General features: G+C 41.3%; 1 protein-coding gene across 7 annotated transcripts in view; it reads left to right on the top strand.

Moving 5' to 3' along the window:
- The window catches only part of FARP1 (FERM, ARH/RhoGEF and pleckstrin domain protein 1), a 164678-nt gene that overhangs the window by 140900 nt on the left and 8396 nt on the right, over positions 1 to 15382 (top strand). For 4 of the 7 annotated variants that reach the window (XM_063304827.1, XM_063304826.1, XM_063304823.1 and 1 more), the window contains exons 17-24: positions 2903 to 2984; positions 4131 to 4368; positions 5326 to 5456; positions 7403 to 7471; positions 9717 to 9806; positions 11427 to 11509; positions 12080 to 12192; positions 13612 to 13775. In XM_063304827.1, coding sequence (XP_063160897.1) covers positions 2903 to 2984; positions 4131 to 4368; positions 5326 to 5456; positions 7403 to 7471; positions 9717 to 9806; positions 11427 to 11509; positions 12080 to 12192; positions 13612 to 13775 — 970 coding nt within the window. Of the gene's footprint in view, positions 1 to 2902; positions 2985 to 4130; positions 4369 to 5325; positions 5457 to 7402; positions 7472 to 9716; positions 9807 to 11426; positions 11510 to 12079; positions 12193 to 13611; positions 13776 to 15023; positions 15161 to 15382 lie in introns of all 7 variants that reach the window. The other 3 variants (XR_010068051.1, XM_063304828.1, XM_063304825.1) reach the window with 3 other exon arrangements.

Below are 15382 nucleotides of genomic sequence, written 5' to 3'. Positions count from 1 at the left end.
ATTCCACATGCTTTAGTTACAGATGTTTGGAATCCACAGGGTTCAAACTCGTTCTTGGGATTCTTAGGGAAAATATCCCTCAAGTCAAGTTCAACTCCTGGTGACCCTGTGAAATATTCATCTAGTTTTCTTGGCTTGCTGAAATTGCTTGCTGTTGCCTTCCTTTAGGATTTTTTTTTTTTTTTAGTTCCCAGTCTAACTTGCATCCCTGGGATTTTCTGGTGGTTGCCCACCTAAACTCTCTCTAGGTCCAACCCCACTTAGCTTTTTCAAGATCAGCCATCACCAATTTCATGCTGCCACCTGCTGTCAGCAAAAAGTTGGGTCTAGCCATGGGACTAGCACATTTACAGTCAGGACCAGAAATATTGGAACAAGGATAACTGTTTTGGCATTTGGCCTCTGTACACCACCACACTGAAGCTGAAAGGAAATACACTCAGATGGGAGTGAGGCCAGGACTTGAGGCTGTTGTTCAAGGGGTTTGACAAAAGTGGGGCGCTAACCATTCAGGAAGTACAGCCAGTGGCATACACACACACCCATCATTGGTGGCTCATAAGTAATGGAACAAACCAACATCCTTACAAACATAAGGATCGCCTTTAATACCTGGATGAAAATCCTTTGCAGTTAGTGACTGCCTGAAGTCTGGAACCCATGGACATGGCCAAATGCTGTGTTTCCTCTCTCCAGATGCTTTGCTTTACTTTTACTTTTTACCTTTACTGCAGCTGCCTTCAGCTGCTGCTTGTTTGTGGGTCTTTCTGCCTTCAGTCTTGTCTTCAGTAAGTGAACAGCATGCCCTATTGGGTTGAGATCAGGTGACTGACTTGGCCATTGAAGAACATCCCACTTCTTTGCCTTGAGAAACTCTTGGGTAACTTCTGCTGTATGTTTTGGGTCATTATCCATCTGCAAGATGAAGCGGCGTCCTATCAGTTTGACAGCATGTGGCTGAATCTGAGCAGAAAGTATAGCCCTATACGCTTCAGAATTCATCCTGCTGCTTTTATCAGCAGTCAGGTCATCAAGAAATACCAGTGACCCAATTCCATTGGCAGCCATACATGCCCATGCCATAACACTGTCTCCACCATGTTTGACAGATGATGTGGTATGCTTTGGATCATGCGCTGTTCCTTTCCTTCTCCATACTTTTCTCTTCCCATCATTCTGGTGCAAGTTAATCTTGGTTTCATCAGTCCAAAGAATCTTATTCCAGAACTGGGCAGGCTTTTTTAGGTGTTTGCTGGCAAAGTCCGATCTGGCCTTTCTGTTCTTGAGCGTTACCAGTGGTTTACACCTTGTTATGAAGCCTCTGTATTTACATTCATAAAGCTGTCTCTTGACTGTAGATGTTGACAATGACATGCCTACTCCTCAAGAGCGTTCTTGACCTGGCTAGATGTTGTGAAAGAGTTTCTCTTCCCCATGAGCAGAATTCTGTGGTCGGTCATCCACTTTAGTTGTCTTCTGAGGTCTTCCAGGCCTTTTGCTGTTGCTAAGCTTGCCAGTTAATTCTTTCTTTTTCAGGATGTTCCAAACTGTTGTCTTGGCCACTCCCAATGTTTTTGCTATCTCTCTGATGGGTTTATTTTGTTTTCTCAGCCTAATGATGGCCTCCTTTACTCTCATGGACACCTCTTTGGACCTCATGTGGAGGGTTCCAGTGAACAGCTACCAAATGCAAATGTACCACTCAGAACCACCTCCAGGCCTTTTATCTGCTTGACTGGTCATGGGGTACCCAGGAAACAGGCCACACCTGGCCATGCAGCTGCTTGTCAGCCACTTGTTCCATTACTTATGAGCCACCAATGATGGGTGTGTGTTTATGCCACTGGCTGTACTTCCTGAATGGTTAGTGCCCCACTTTTGTCAAACCCCTTGAATGACATCTGGGTGTGTTTCCTTTCAACTTCAGTGTGGTGGTGTACAGAGGCCAAATGCCAAAACAGTTACCTTTGTTCCAATATTGCTGGTCCTGACTGTACATGAGTCGGTAATTATAGCATAGGGCAAGTATTATACAGGGTGTCTCAGAAAAGTGCTAACTTTTAAAGAATCCTGTAGGGAAAAAATAGACACACATCTTCTTCCTATTTGGATCCATATGCAAAGAGTTCTTTTTGTCCAGGCTAAAAGTTTTCTTTCTGTTACCTATCTGTATGCAGGAGTATTGGTGGGGGGAAGGAAGGGCAATTTCCCCTCTTCTTTCCCCCTTTGCCTCTGTTGTTCTGACATTTTCATCTAAAGTGGGATTTGATGTGCTCCTAAAGGAATAGCACACTTTCCACTGTCACACTCTTTGCATCTGGATGTGTAGTTGCATGTGGGTAGAAGGAAGAAGAAAGAGAGCCTTCTCTTTTCTCCTTTGGACATCAGTCCTTCTTCAGAAGACAGTTTGGAAGGTTATTATGGAGGGAGGGAACATTTATTTCCTGAGCAACTTTCATTGACTTGGGAAATGAACTGATTTGTTTGATTTTATGTGTGTGAGTTGAGAGAGGGGGATAAATCAGTCATGGTTCTTTACTATTCCAGGTTATTATGGAACAGACATTAAAATCAGACATTAAACATATGAAATATGTATATGTACTCTCCTACTATGAGGAATTCCATTTTCTGTTTTTTTCCCAAACTCTCCTCTTTTCTTTCCTTCATAGCATCACAAATGGCAGCCCATTTTTGTGGTATCTGCTACTTCTAGTCACATGTCGAAGAGGGGCAGGGTCTCATACATACAGTTGCAACTGCCATCTTGACTTTTTTGACTCCACTTCCCATGGATTTCCTGCGTCCAACATTTTCTATTATTTACTATCTCTGTTCTGCACACACATACATACATGATAGTATAAGGCTTGACTGACTTGGATAATTCTGTTTCTGGCAGGGAAGGCCGCTCTAATGCCCACTTGAAAGGAGATTACCAAAAAATTGGAGATGTTATGCTCAAGAATATTCAAAGTATGAAGGTATGAACTAGATGTGATTGTGCACTAACTCTTTCTTAGAATGATAACGATGCATGAGCTTCTGCACTATTTGCTCACTGAAATTAAAACAAGTCAATGCATTTCTGAACATTTGGTCAGAAGAGATAGCAAATCTGTCTGTATGAAAGCAGCTCTTCAATTCTGCTATGTTCCAGCCTGATTATGATCCAATGCAAGCACAGAGTGCTTTTTTCCTACGCACCATCACTCCAAGGCCTTCCTACTCTTAGCTGTGTTCAACTATCCTATAATAGCTGGGTTCACATGTTGCATTAAGCCATGGTTTCTTTGAATCATGATCAGGTGAATAAATACATAGTGGCCAAGTTCACACAGAAAATTAAGCCAAACACAATCAAATTGTATTATGGCTTGTGGGGATGGAGCACTACACTGGAAAGAAGTGATTCTGCTCTTTGTGGTGGCCACCAGACTTTTAAAGCACTCAGACTTCAAGAGTACGTGAAGAAGGAAGACTCATAGGGCAAGAGTAGAGAATTTGTGGCTTTCCTAATATGGTTGGATTATAATAATTGTGATCCATGACCATTGATTACATTGTCTGGGGCTGATGGTTCTCAATGATATGTTGAGAACCCAGCCTAGGGAGAAGTTCCATAAAAGATTCTGCATCTCGATCGTTTTGGTGAGTTGGTAGCCCTTGTGCATGTCCAGGGAACTCTTTGTTAGAAAAGCAATATGGTCCCACTCTTTTCACATCCTATAACTGGAGTTTGCCAGTCATCCCAACCACAATTGGTGGCTTCCCTCCAGGGGCCCCAGTTCTTAGCTACAGTGAAGGGGCAACCAAAAACAGTTCCTTCTCAGTTGTAGCCCCCCACTTCTACAATCCCCCTGTGAAGGCTTGCCTTATCTCATCTTGTTTCAGCAGTAGACAAAACTCTTCTTAGTTTCTCAGACTTCTAATACCTGCTGAGTAACCTTGAAAGTTACTGTCATCTCTTCTGTGTTTGATTCATTGTCTTATTGTGTTACAATGTGGCTTTGATTGTGTTGTTTTGATTTTACCAAAAGTTGCATCAGAGCAGATATTTATGGGAAAATAAATTTAAATAAAGAATTATTTCCCATGTGGACTTATCCTCCTTTCTCTCTCTCCTCTAGCAACTAACGGTTCATTTGCGAAAGCATAGTGAAATTCTGCTAGAGCTGGAAAATGGGATCAAGAACTCTCGCAGGCTCGAAGCCTTATGCAGAGATTTTGAGATGCAGAAAGTCTGTTACCTTCCCCTGAATATATTCCTTCTCAGGCCCCTGCACAGGCTTATGCACTACAAGCAGATAATGGAAAGGCTCTGCAAACATTATCCACCAAATCATGTGGACTTCAGGGACTCCAGAGGTAAATGCAGAGAACTCTCCCTGTAGCAATTACCTTAAATTTTAAATTTTGGAGGGAGTGACCTGAGTGTGTTCTTGGAGAGCAGGAATGTAACCTTAGCAACTATTAGTACCTTGTATCTTTAACAGAAAGAAGGTTTATTACAGGGAATTGAAATATGCTTCCCCACAGTATAGTTTATTTTCTGTATTTGCTTTATTGTTTCTATTGAGTTTTTAGTTGTAAGTGTTGAGTCTTCTCAGCTTGGCAAAATTATAAATTTAATTAAATAGTAACAATAACAGCAACAGCAGCGATACATGGGGTGGGAGGATGGGCAAAGCCTAGCTCCTAGCTAGGAACATCCTAACAGGCAGAGAGTCAGGCTGCAAGTGTGCTTGGAAGAGAGAGGCAGGAAGGGAGTACCTTGAGATTAACAATCTCAGACAAATTGCAGGCGGTGTGAGGAAATAATGAAGGGATAGAGAAGAAAGCTCTAGAAATCTACACCAAGAGTAGATTTGCTTTCAGGTGTATGTGCATTATTTGAATAATCTTGAGAAATGCAGAAAGCTGGGTAAATACAGTATGCGTAGTAATTTGTTCTTGAATACAGACAGATCATGCTTTGGCTTCTCAAGGGCAAAGATGCCCTGATCATAGCATTCAAGTAGGCTCCTTAACCACAGTTTTAGGGGCTGAATCAGTTCAGTGTGTCACATAATTTATACTAATTCACTAGCAGCCATCCAGAATAATATGGAGGAGGAAACCCTTCATCTCCAAGTGAAATCCAGGTCTGTTTTAAGGAGGCAGGTTCAACTTAAAACTGGAAGTCTTGTGGATATGGACTGTAGTTTAAAGTTATCAAAATTATAAACATTGAATGTTTTATCTATTGTTTTTCAAGATTTCTAATAGAATGGCACTATTTGATGGCAGTATTTCTTTGTTTTGTTACTTTTCCCCCTTGCACAGCTGCTCTGGCGGAAATTTCAGAGATGGTGGCCCAGCTCCATAGCAGTATGCTAAAAATGGAAAACTTCCAGAAACTGCATGAACTGAAAAAAGACCTGGTAGTTATGGACAATCTGGTGACTCCAGGAAGGGTGGGTATCCCCACAGTATTTGGAATAAAGTATTTGGTTACAGTAAAGTGGGTGAGGAAACTGGAAACCCAGCACTGTATTTGGTGAGGGGATGGAATAAAGGAAATATTAGTATGTATCCCAAAATAATTGAAGTGAGTTCTAGTCCCGCCTTAGGCATGAAAGCCGGCTGGGTGACCTTGGGCCAGTCCCTCTCTCTCAGCCCAAGTCACCTCACAGGGTGGGGAAAAGAGGAGGAGGGAGGAGTATTAGGTATGTTCACCGCCTTGAGTTATTTATAAAAATAATAAAGGGAGGATAGAAAATAAATAAATAAATAAATAAATAAATAATTCATTGTGTTCTTTATCTGGGAAACATGAAAACAAATAATGCCAACTGTAACTATTTAAAGATATTATCTTGAAATGCACACACTAGGAGTATTTCAAAACTAAAACTGGCTGAAAAAATGAGCTGCTGCAGGATTCTGGTCTGGAAGAGATTATATCTTGTGTTGCTGTGGGCAGATATGCTTTCTCCAGAAAGCTGGCACATGGTCCCAAACTACAGAATTAAACTTTTAGCCATGTTAGATTTGGGAAAACCTGCCCATTGAACCTGTTCTTAAAGAGAATAGGTCAGCATGTCCAGAACAGATGACACATCAGTTTCTCATCACCATTCCTATTGGCTGGCAGTAACTCTCTCTTGTCCAGATTAACTTCACATTATCAGAAAGAGCTACAGGAAAGCCAAACTAAGCTACTGGATATCTCTAGAGCAGTGTTTCTCAACCTCAGCTACTTTAAGCTGTGTGGACTTCAAGTCCCAGGATTCCCTAGCCAGCAAGAGAGTTGAAGTCCACACAGCTTAAATTTGCTGAGGTTGAGAAACACAGTGCTAGAGAGTAAGGGAGGTGACCTTGACAAAAATACACAAGAACTGCTACCTAGGCAAAGGGGGCTGAAGTATTCTTTCAGTCCTGGGAAACAAGATAATATTCAGTAGCTGCTCAGGCAAACACCTCCCTGATCCATGGGCGTATAAGAAGGGGGAGCTGCAGCACAATCAGATTTGTGAGATTCTGTTATCGTAGCCAATCTCAGTAAAGTGTAGAGAACAGAGGAAGGACCTTGAGGGGCAGGAAGAAGAGCTGCTACCAAGGCAATGGTCAGATAAGAGAGGCTTGAGCCTGAGCCAAGAAAACAACATGAGAAAACACCTCAGACAAGCCCCGCCCTAGTTCACATGGAAATACAATGAGGGAGGGGGAAGCACATTCAGATTTGCAATATTCTGTTACTACAGCTGTTACAATAAAAGTCGTCCTGGCCGATACGGCATGTGTTTCTTAGTCTGATCTACCTTATTGGGCTGACATAAAATATCGTTCTAGGCTTCCTATGGAATTCATTTTCTGGTTTGGTCTACCCAGTTGAGCTGACGGTATCATTTTCCTAGCAAGGATGGGGCACTGGCATAATATTTATCTATCTATCTACCTGTCTGTCTATCTAATTTGTCCCCGCCCATCTCCTCTCATCGGGGGACTCTGGGCGGTTTACAACAATCGATTAAAAACAACCATAAAATACACAGTATAAAAATACAATAATAAAGAATATAGATAAAGGTAAAAATAAAGGATCCAGGTTGCGATATCATTAAGTCAGTGATATAGCATTGATGAGTGGAGCTGGGTAGGGTCTGTATTCAGTTCCAAAAATGTGCTTTGGAACATATGGGGGCATGAACATAGTACTTGTTGAAAACTCTTAAAAGAGTGTGTCTTTTCCATGATCACGGGGCAGCTGCAGGATCCTGAGATCCCTATGGCACAGGTGCTGTAGTCTGTGTGCTCCAAAGCACTTTTTTGGAACTGAAACTCAAATGCTGCCCAGCCTGACTAATTGCCCCCAGACTTCAGCCAGAGGTTTTGATGTTTTGTGTTTATTCTTCCACAGGAATTTATTAGGTTGGGTAGTCTCAGCAAGCTGTCTGGAAAAGGCTTACAGCAGCGGATGTTCTTCTTGGTAAGTGGCAGGAACTGCTTAGAATGTGTGCAATTATATACAGTTGTACCACAAACACCAAGTGACAAGGAAAGGGGAGGAAATTCACAGAAGCAGTGAGATGCAAATTGTGGAATAATCTAGGAAGAAACCTCCTGCTTTCTGTTCTCCATGATGGAAGGAAGCTCAGCCCAATGTCAAATAAACAAACATATGGAATAAACGTAGTGTGATTCTTAAGAAATCAAATTCTACATTTACACATTCTGCATTTTTCTGCTCTTCCCGAGAATTCTGAAATATATTGGAAAATCAGAAAATGATGCATCTAGGATTAACTTAATAGAGAAACTTTGACTTGGACCACTATCTTGAAAGTGTTTTGTTATAGGATATGTAAGTCTGCAATACACTACACGCAGCCCTATGATAAACCTTATTTTGGCAATTTACTCTAGACAATTATTAGATCACAGAATTTTTTTATTAGCTTGCCTACAGGACAAAGCTGGCTTATAAAGCACAAAGTGCTATCACACAGCGAAGAAAATGCCTTAATAGGTCTATCATGACTTCTGATTAGAAGTCAGCTAGTTGGAATATCAGATGAAAGTATTTGCCTGTATCGGAAAGAAATTGGAATACAGTGTAGAAAGCATGAGAATGAGTCTGAATCTTCCCAAAAGCCAAACCAGGAACTGTCTGAATTTGGCCACTAAATCCTGACCCCCCATTAAAAGCTTGCAATGTAAGGTAATGTGTCCATTCTTTGTCATTCAACTTGAATCTCAAATGCAAAAGAGGGCCTGCATATTCTGTTTCAAGAAAACAAAGCTAGCTTCTAAAATACCAGCATATATTACATTTCTTTGGGGAAAAGTTCGTACATCTCTAATGAACAGTGGTGAAGATAAGTGTTTGTGTGTGCTTGGTTTTAATAGAGGAAAAAATATATATAGCTCAGGGTTGAACTGTGGGGTCCTTGGTGCTCTCTGAGCTTGATTGTTTGCTTGCAGAAATTTCATTACCCAACTAGGTAACATCAGCAGTGTTAGTGAGTGTGGGGTTTGCTCCCTGTTTGTTTACAGTAGCTTGCCCTACCAGTGTTGGTGGGGATGTGGTTTTCTCCTTGGTAGTTCCTTGATTAGGATATTGTTTTCTGCCTGATTGTTTGTCTCCTTGGTAGTTCCTTGATCAAGGTATTGTTTTCTGCTTGATTGTTTGCCTGGTGTTAATCCCTGCTTATCTGGGTGTTGGCTGCTGGAGAGAACATGTTCTGGTCTTCTTGTTTCCATCTCAGCTTTTTATTATCTCTTTTGAATGGTATATAAATGTGGTTTATCTCTATGTATCTATTGATGGCTGATTTGTCTGAAAGCCAAGCTTCCAGGAATTCCCTAGCATTTCTGGATTTGGCTTGGTCTAGGAGGCTCACAGTTTCCCAGTTGTAAGTATGGTTGAGTCTGTCCATGAGCTGTGAGATGAAGGAATTCTCATTGTGTCTTCTGACTGCTGGTTGGTGTTCGTGGATGCATTCTGCAGTCTTCTGCCTGTCTGTCCTACATAGTGGCTGTTACAGTCCTTGCACTGTATGTTGTAGATGACTCCTGTTTTTTCTTCTTGGGCTACTGGGTGTTTTGGTCTACTTAAGATGTTTTGGAGGACTTCAGTTGGCTTGTGGGCTATGGTGATGCCATGTGGTTGTAATACTCTTTTGGTAGTTTCTGAGATGTTTCTGATGTATGGCAGTGTTATCCTTTTCAAAGCTTGTGTTGGTTGTGCTGTAGGGGGTTGAGCGGTCAGGCACTTTTTGATAAAGTTGCGTGAGTATCCAGTTTGTTGGAAGATGCTGTATAGGTGGTCTTTTTGGTGTTCTGCGTTGCCGCAGTGCATTTGTATCATCTGAATAATGTTCTTACACAACTCCTCTTGTGGGAGGTTGGGTTGTTACTTTGGTAATGGAGCACTTGGATAGTGTGGGTTGTTTTTCGATAGACTTGTATTTATAATTTGCCATTGTTTCCTCTGCTGATGTGGATATCAAGGAATGTAATGTAGATATACTGGGATGACAGCCCCAAGTTCATGCATGTTCATTGGATCTAAATGACAGCAGGGCTACAGAAATGGTATGCTTATGCAAACACAGATGATCCAGTATACATGGGGTCACATACAGAGTATTAGACATATTTGGGGACCCTGTTTCCTCTGTCCTGACTGTAGCCTCATGAAACAAATTGTATTCTTGCCTGTTATGTTTTAGTTCAATGATGTCTTGCTGTACACAAGCAGAGGCCTAACAGCATCAAATCAGTTTAAAGTTCATGGGCAGCTTCCACTGTATGGTATGATGGTGAGTATGTGTTGAGCTGAGACTGTGGATTGCTTACTGCTGAACCTCTCAAAATGTAAAAGGCTGTGATTCGTATCTGCTGTTTAGAAAAGTAAATGTCTAGTATTTTCCAACTAGACTAATTAGAAATTTGAATGAATAAATACATCTAGAAAAAAATTGAAAGTTTTTTTCAATTTTTCATAGCCACCCTTTCAGACTGCAGGAATTGGTGGTGGTGGGGCATCTTGCTCCATAAAACAGCTTTTGATAATCTTTTCAGATTATTATTCAGATATAATTATAAATATATAAATATACTTATAAAGTGATATCATTCAGATATAATTATTCAGATCTGAGGATCCATTAGGTTCTAGATCAGTCCTTTGGAGACTTGCATATGAGGGCATGTGTGAAAGCTTGTTCTTGAGTGCATACATCCAAACATCACCTCCTATAAATACAAACTTATTCAGATGAAAATGCACAGAAATAAATACACAGAGTGATGCATAACATTTGCCCACAAATGGAGATGTGAAGGGAAATGAAATTGTCAATCTGCCATAGTGATTTTAAGCCCCTGTGCCAGCAGAAAAAAGCCAGAAGATTCAAGTTTCCCTTCCAGTAGAGTAGGAGGAAACTCACTGTGACATTACTGCAAGGCGTGGTGATTTTTGAGTTCCCTTGTTGGAGGGGAAAAGCAGTGGGGCTTGTCCCTTCCACACAATGAAGAAGAACAGTAAAAGGGTGGAGATCATCATCCTATTGCTGCCATTGGCAACGATAACATGAGGCTGCATTTTCTCTGAGAGAGAGAGAGAGAGAAAGAAAGAACAAGAATCAACTTGCTGGGGCATTGCACACATAGGAATGGCAGCAGGCATGCATGACCCACAGATTCTTCTATGCCGAGCTACAGCATTCTTGAGCAATGCACCATTTAAAAATATTCAGAAAACCTGCCCTTAATTTGATATCTACCACTGAAAATAAAGCAGCTGCCTGTATTTCAACCCCGAAGTTGGCCTGTGTTATGCCAAGTGGGTAGTGTATATGATTCTGATGCCCACAGGCCCGCAGCTAGGGTCTGTGTCACCCAGGGCAAACATGGATTCCATGCCCATTTTGGGGCCCACCCCAGCACTCATTTTGGTGTCCCCCAAGTGCTCATTTTGGCACCCCCCCGAGCATGGCATCCAGGGCACATGCCCCACTTGCCCCCCCCCCCCAGCTGCAGCCCTGGATGCCCATATTCTCCCTTTGATTGCTTTATTTTTAATTGTGGCTTTTAGTGCATATGGACATGTTCGAGATTTAACTAGAGTATTGTCTGCAGCTATGAGTTTTGCCAGTCCTAAATAGTTTTGCATTTTATCCCATCTGCTAACACTGCATATTACCAGGAATGGCTAGTAACCTTGGAGCAGCATAGCTTTAAACAGCTGTCACTGTTTCTTTCCAGAATTTCCATAGTATTGCAGTAGGGTTATCTGGGGGGAAAAAAATTCAATTGTTGCATTCCTAGTGAAGATCGATCTGGCTGCTTTAGCTTGAATTTTTGTAAATTATTGTCTACATGTGCTTGAAAATTTCTTTTCCAGTTGTGTGAGGATGTCTATATTTTCATTTTCTCAGATAGAAGAGAGTGAAGAAGAATGGGGGGTTCCACATTGCTTTACCCTGAGAGGTCAACACCAATCCATTGTCGTTGCAGCAAGGTAATTACCTGGAACCATTTGCGTGTAGGACACCTGTGTAGGGATTTGAGACCGTGATGCATGTGTGCTACAGAAGAAACGCTTTGGATTGTTTTAGATAGCTGGTTACAGTAGTAATTCTGAATGCATTTGTAATTCCCCTTTGCAATGAACAAGCAGGAGCTAATATATAGTAAAGTAAGATTGTGGTGCAGGAGGTGATAGTATACTTTCTTGTAATGTTTTTCTGGCCTGGTTAGATAGGTGTGGCCCCCCAAAATAGTCTGAAAGCAAGATTTGGCTTAATTTTGCCCAACTTGTGAAGCTCACTACAGTTTGCAATGAAATAAACAAGAACTACCCTTTTAGCCTTCTGGAGGGCTGTGAAGACCTGGCTCTTCCCCCAAGCATTGGGCTAGGGTGGGGGTTGAGCTGGGAGGCTGTTTCGACTGGCACCTGGGGAGGAATGGTACTTCTGTTTTTATCTTTGTTTTTATGTATTTTTGTGAGCCCTCTAGAATCATTATATGAGATAGGCAGCCATATAAATCCTGTAAATAAATAATAAATATACTTCCATTATTTTCCTAGTAGCCGCATTGAAATGGACAAGTGGACTGAGGACATACAGATGGCAATTGATTTAGCAGAGAATTGTAATGATCCTGCTCCTGAATTCCTTGGAAATAGCCCACCTGATACAAGTAAGTCGAGAACAAGGAAATGTGGGATGAATCTACAGCTCCAAAGTATCATTATACATAAATTTTGCAGGGGCCCCCTTTAAAAACAAGGATTCTCAGTATGGTCTTTTCTTATCTGATTTCAGTCCCAATAGCTTACATGGCAATTGGTTTGTGGGTATCAAATCTTAAATTTTATTCCCCTCTAAGAAGTTCGAAAACATGCAAATGTGAGTAGATTAATTGGTACCGCTTCGGCGGGAAGGTAACGGCGTTCCGTGAGTCATGCCGGCCACATGACCACGGACGGGACCTTAGGGACAACGCCGGCTCCAAGGCTTAGAAACGGAGATGAGCACCGCCCCCTAGAGTCGGACACGACTGGACTTTACGTCAAGGGAAACCTTTACCTTTACCTTTACCTAAGAATTTTAGAAATGTGTTTGACAGTAGTAAATGGAACAGTACATAAGCTGACCATACGTCCCGTTTTGAACAGGACAGTCCTGTTTTTTTAACATTTCCAGAATATCCCGTCATTTTAATATAAATGTCCATTTTGTCCCATTTTCTTAAAAACTTTACTTAAAAATTTGAAAGTTCCCACAAATCTGTCAGAATGCAGTCTGACTTTGAGTGGAAGGAAGGGGAGCTCAGCAGAAACGGCAGGAAAAAAGCCGCAGAGCTCAACCCGGTGAGAAACCTAAAAAGAAAAAAACAGAATCAGCTGATAGGCGGTGATCAAAGGGTGAGCTGATTGGTTCCTGCCTTGAAACAGGGAAGAAAAGAACATAAAAGCACAGCCAAAGGAGGAATGGCTTGTCAGGGACAACCATTCACTAGACTCTCCAGCCCAGCCTTGCCTCTCACAAGCGAAGGAATCCGAAGATTCCCAGCCCGAGAAAACCAGAGAAGTTCCTGCCTGCCGATCCAGCCCGTCACCCAGCCCTGCCCCATTTTGCCATCCCAATGTCCTGTTTTTGTCTCAAGGAAATATGGTCAGGCTAACAGTATGCAAAATAGTAAATGAAATAGTACTGAAATGAAAGAATGCCTTCTGTATTCCAAAGCAATGACTTTCAGAATCGTTCATGTTTCATTGAAGTGTTTACTAAGTCACTCTATTTACAGCACAGAATTACCTCGGCCCAAGCTATAGATAATTATAATATTCCTGTGCACAATCCCATGCTGGATGGTTAATTCATCAATTAGCCATTAATTTCTTGTTGGGATGCTTTCCCTGGGGAAAAGATCTTTGTCCTTTCATATTCATTTTTTCTCTACACACCCACCCCAAAATAGCACAAACAACTAATATGGCTCCTTCACCATTTTGGATACATTTCCCTGTATCAGACATAGTCTTTTGCTTATGTTGTCGTACTCCCTGTTTTATACAAGGGGAAAAAAGAGATGCTTTTTCCCTGCATTTCATAGAGTCCCCTGAGGAGTCCACTGTAGACCAGGAATCGGAAGATGATCTCAATGCATCCCGCACCTCGCTAGAACGTCAAGCTCCTCACCGTGGCAACACTACGGTGCACGTCTGCTGGCACAGAAATACCAGCGTTTCTATGGTCGACTTTAGTATTGCGGTGGAGGTATCTGCCTCGAAATGGCTTGGACTGCAGCTCAAGAGAGCGGTGTCCCTCAGGGACCGTTTCCTTTCCAATCATTGCCCTCTTGGTTAATGGGAAACTATTAAGTCCACTCAAAGGACACAAGTTTAACAGACGTTCAGGCAATCTATGAATCATTTTGATTTCCGTGTGATACCTTTCATGCTTCTAAATTAATTTCCGTATGTTGAGATCAAGAGGGTTTATTCTGAGCATTTAAAAAAAAAATCCTCAGTGCATTTGGAAAGGACAAAAAGTCTGTCTATCCGCTGCAGTCTGAAATTTGCATTTCTATGCAACTTGTTTTATTTTCAGCTATTTTTCTCTGGAATCTTACAATGTTCTCTTCTCAGCCTCATCTGCCTCTCTCATGTTTTCTCTATCACAGGAAATCTGTGTGTGTATTTTTAAAGATACATTTTGACTGTAGCTAAACCAATTTGACACAGATTAATGAGGTATTGAATCCAAAACACTCTCATTCCAAATCAGTGAAACTTGCATGGAACAGTGTTACATTTTCATATCAAGTTAGCTTTTATGTGGAACTTCAGTGCTTAATTTCACCAAAGTAAAGGGGATATTTGCGGAGATAGTAAGTATTGTTCTGCTTTTAGTTCTTCATAAAGTAAGGCTCCATTCAACACCTTTGAAAAGTTGAAGGAAACAGTTCTGTGAAGTACATACGTTTTCAGTAAAATTAGGTCTAGATGAGCCAATAACATGGAATTTCATTTAAATTATAAATTGGTTTAGCTTCTTTAAGGTACCTGCAGACACCCATTTCCAAAGGAATGCCTCTAGGTTGTTTTGGTTACATTGAGTAATGAGGAGCACATTGGAGATACATGCCTTAGCTTTATCGAATCAAATAAAAGGTTCTATAGCTTTAAAATTAAATATTTTAAAGAACTAAATCTTTCCTTTGGATTCAGACACACTTGATTGTAATTCCCTTCAAATAAACTGGGTCTTACTTCTGAGAGTATGTGTTCCATGTTCTATCAGAACTATCCTAATCCATGGAGTTTAATCAAGGATTAAACAACCTAGAAGCAGATCCACTTGCACTTACGCATTTGTCTTTAGTTCCACAGCTTTTCCCATGACCGGCAAGTTACAGTCATACTTTCCAAATTCTGTGTGTAATGTCACATCAGCATTATAGTTTATGCTTTCTCTCTGTGTCTTTCCTTCTTTCCCTCCTTCTTTCTCTTTTTCTTGTGGTAGAAGACCCTCTCACTGTCAGTGACTGTCCTTCCCCACCTGTTGGACTGATCAGTGATCAGCGGCCTGTTTCCATTTCATATGTCTGCTGGTACCGAATGCAAAGCCTGTCCTTTTATGATATCCTTCAGAACGATGAGGTAACCAAGATCGAAAGTAGAGAATTAGGATTACATGTGTGTCATTGTACCCCAGTACACACACATCCTGTCTGGTTTTTGGAAACAGGAATGGGTCAAAATGAAAGCTTTGAAAACACAGTAAAATGCCTGTTAGCCCTGTTCACAATTCGGAAGGCAATAGTGTTTCCCTTTAGCTGTTTTCATAAGAGCCTAGATCATTATGCTGCTAAATGTCAAGCA

This window comes from Candoia aspera, chromosome 5 (genome assembly GCF_035149785.1).
Source record: "Candoia aspera isolate rCanAsp1 chromosome 5, rCanAsp1.hap2, whole genome shotgun sequence".
Taxonomy (NCBI): domain Eukaryota; kingdom Metazoa; phylum Chordata; class Lepidosauria; order Squamata; family Boidae; genus Candoia; species Candoia aspera.
The sequence above is the reverse complement of the archived record's forward strand: the minus strand, read 5'-3'. Positions and strand labels throughout refer to the sequence as shown.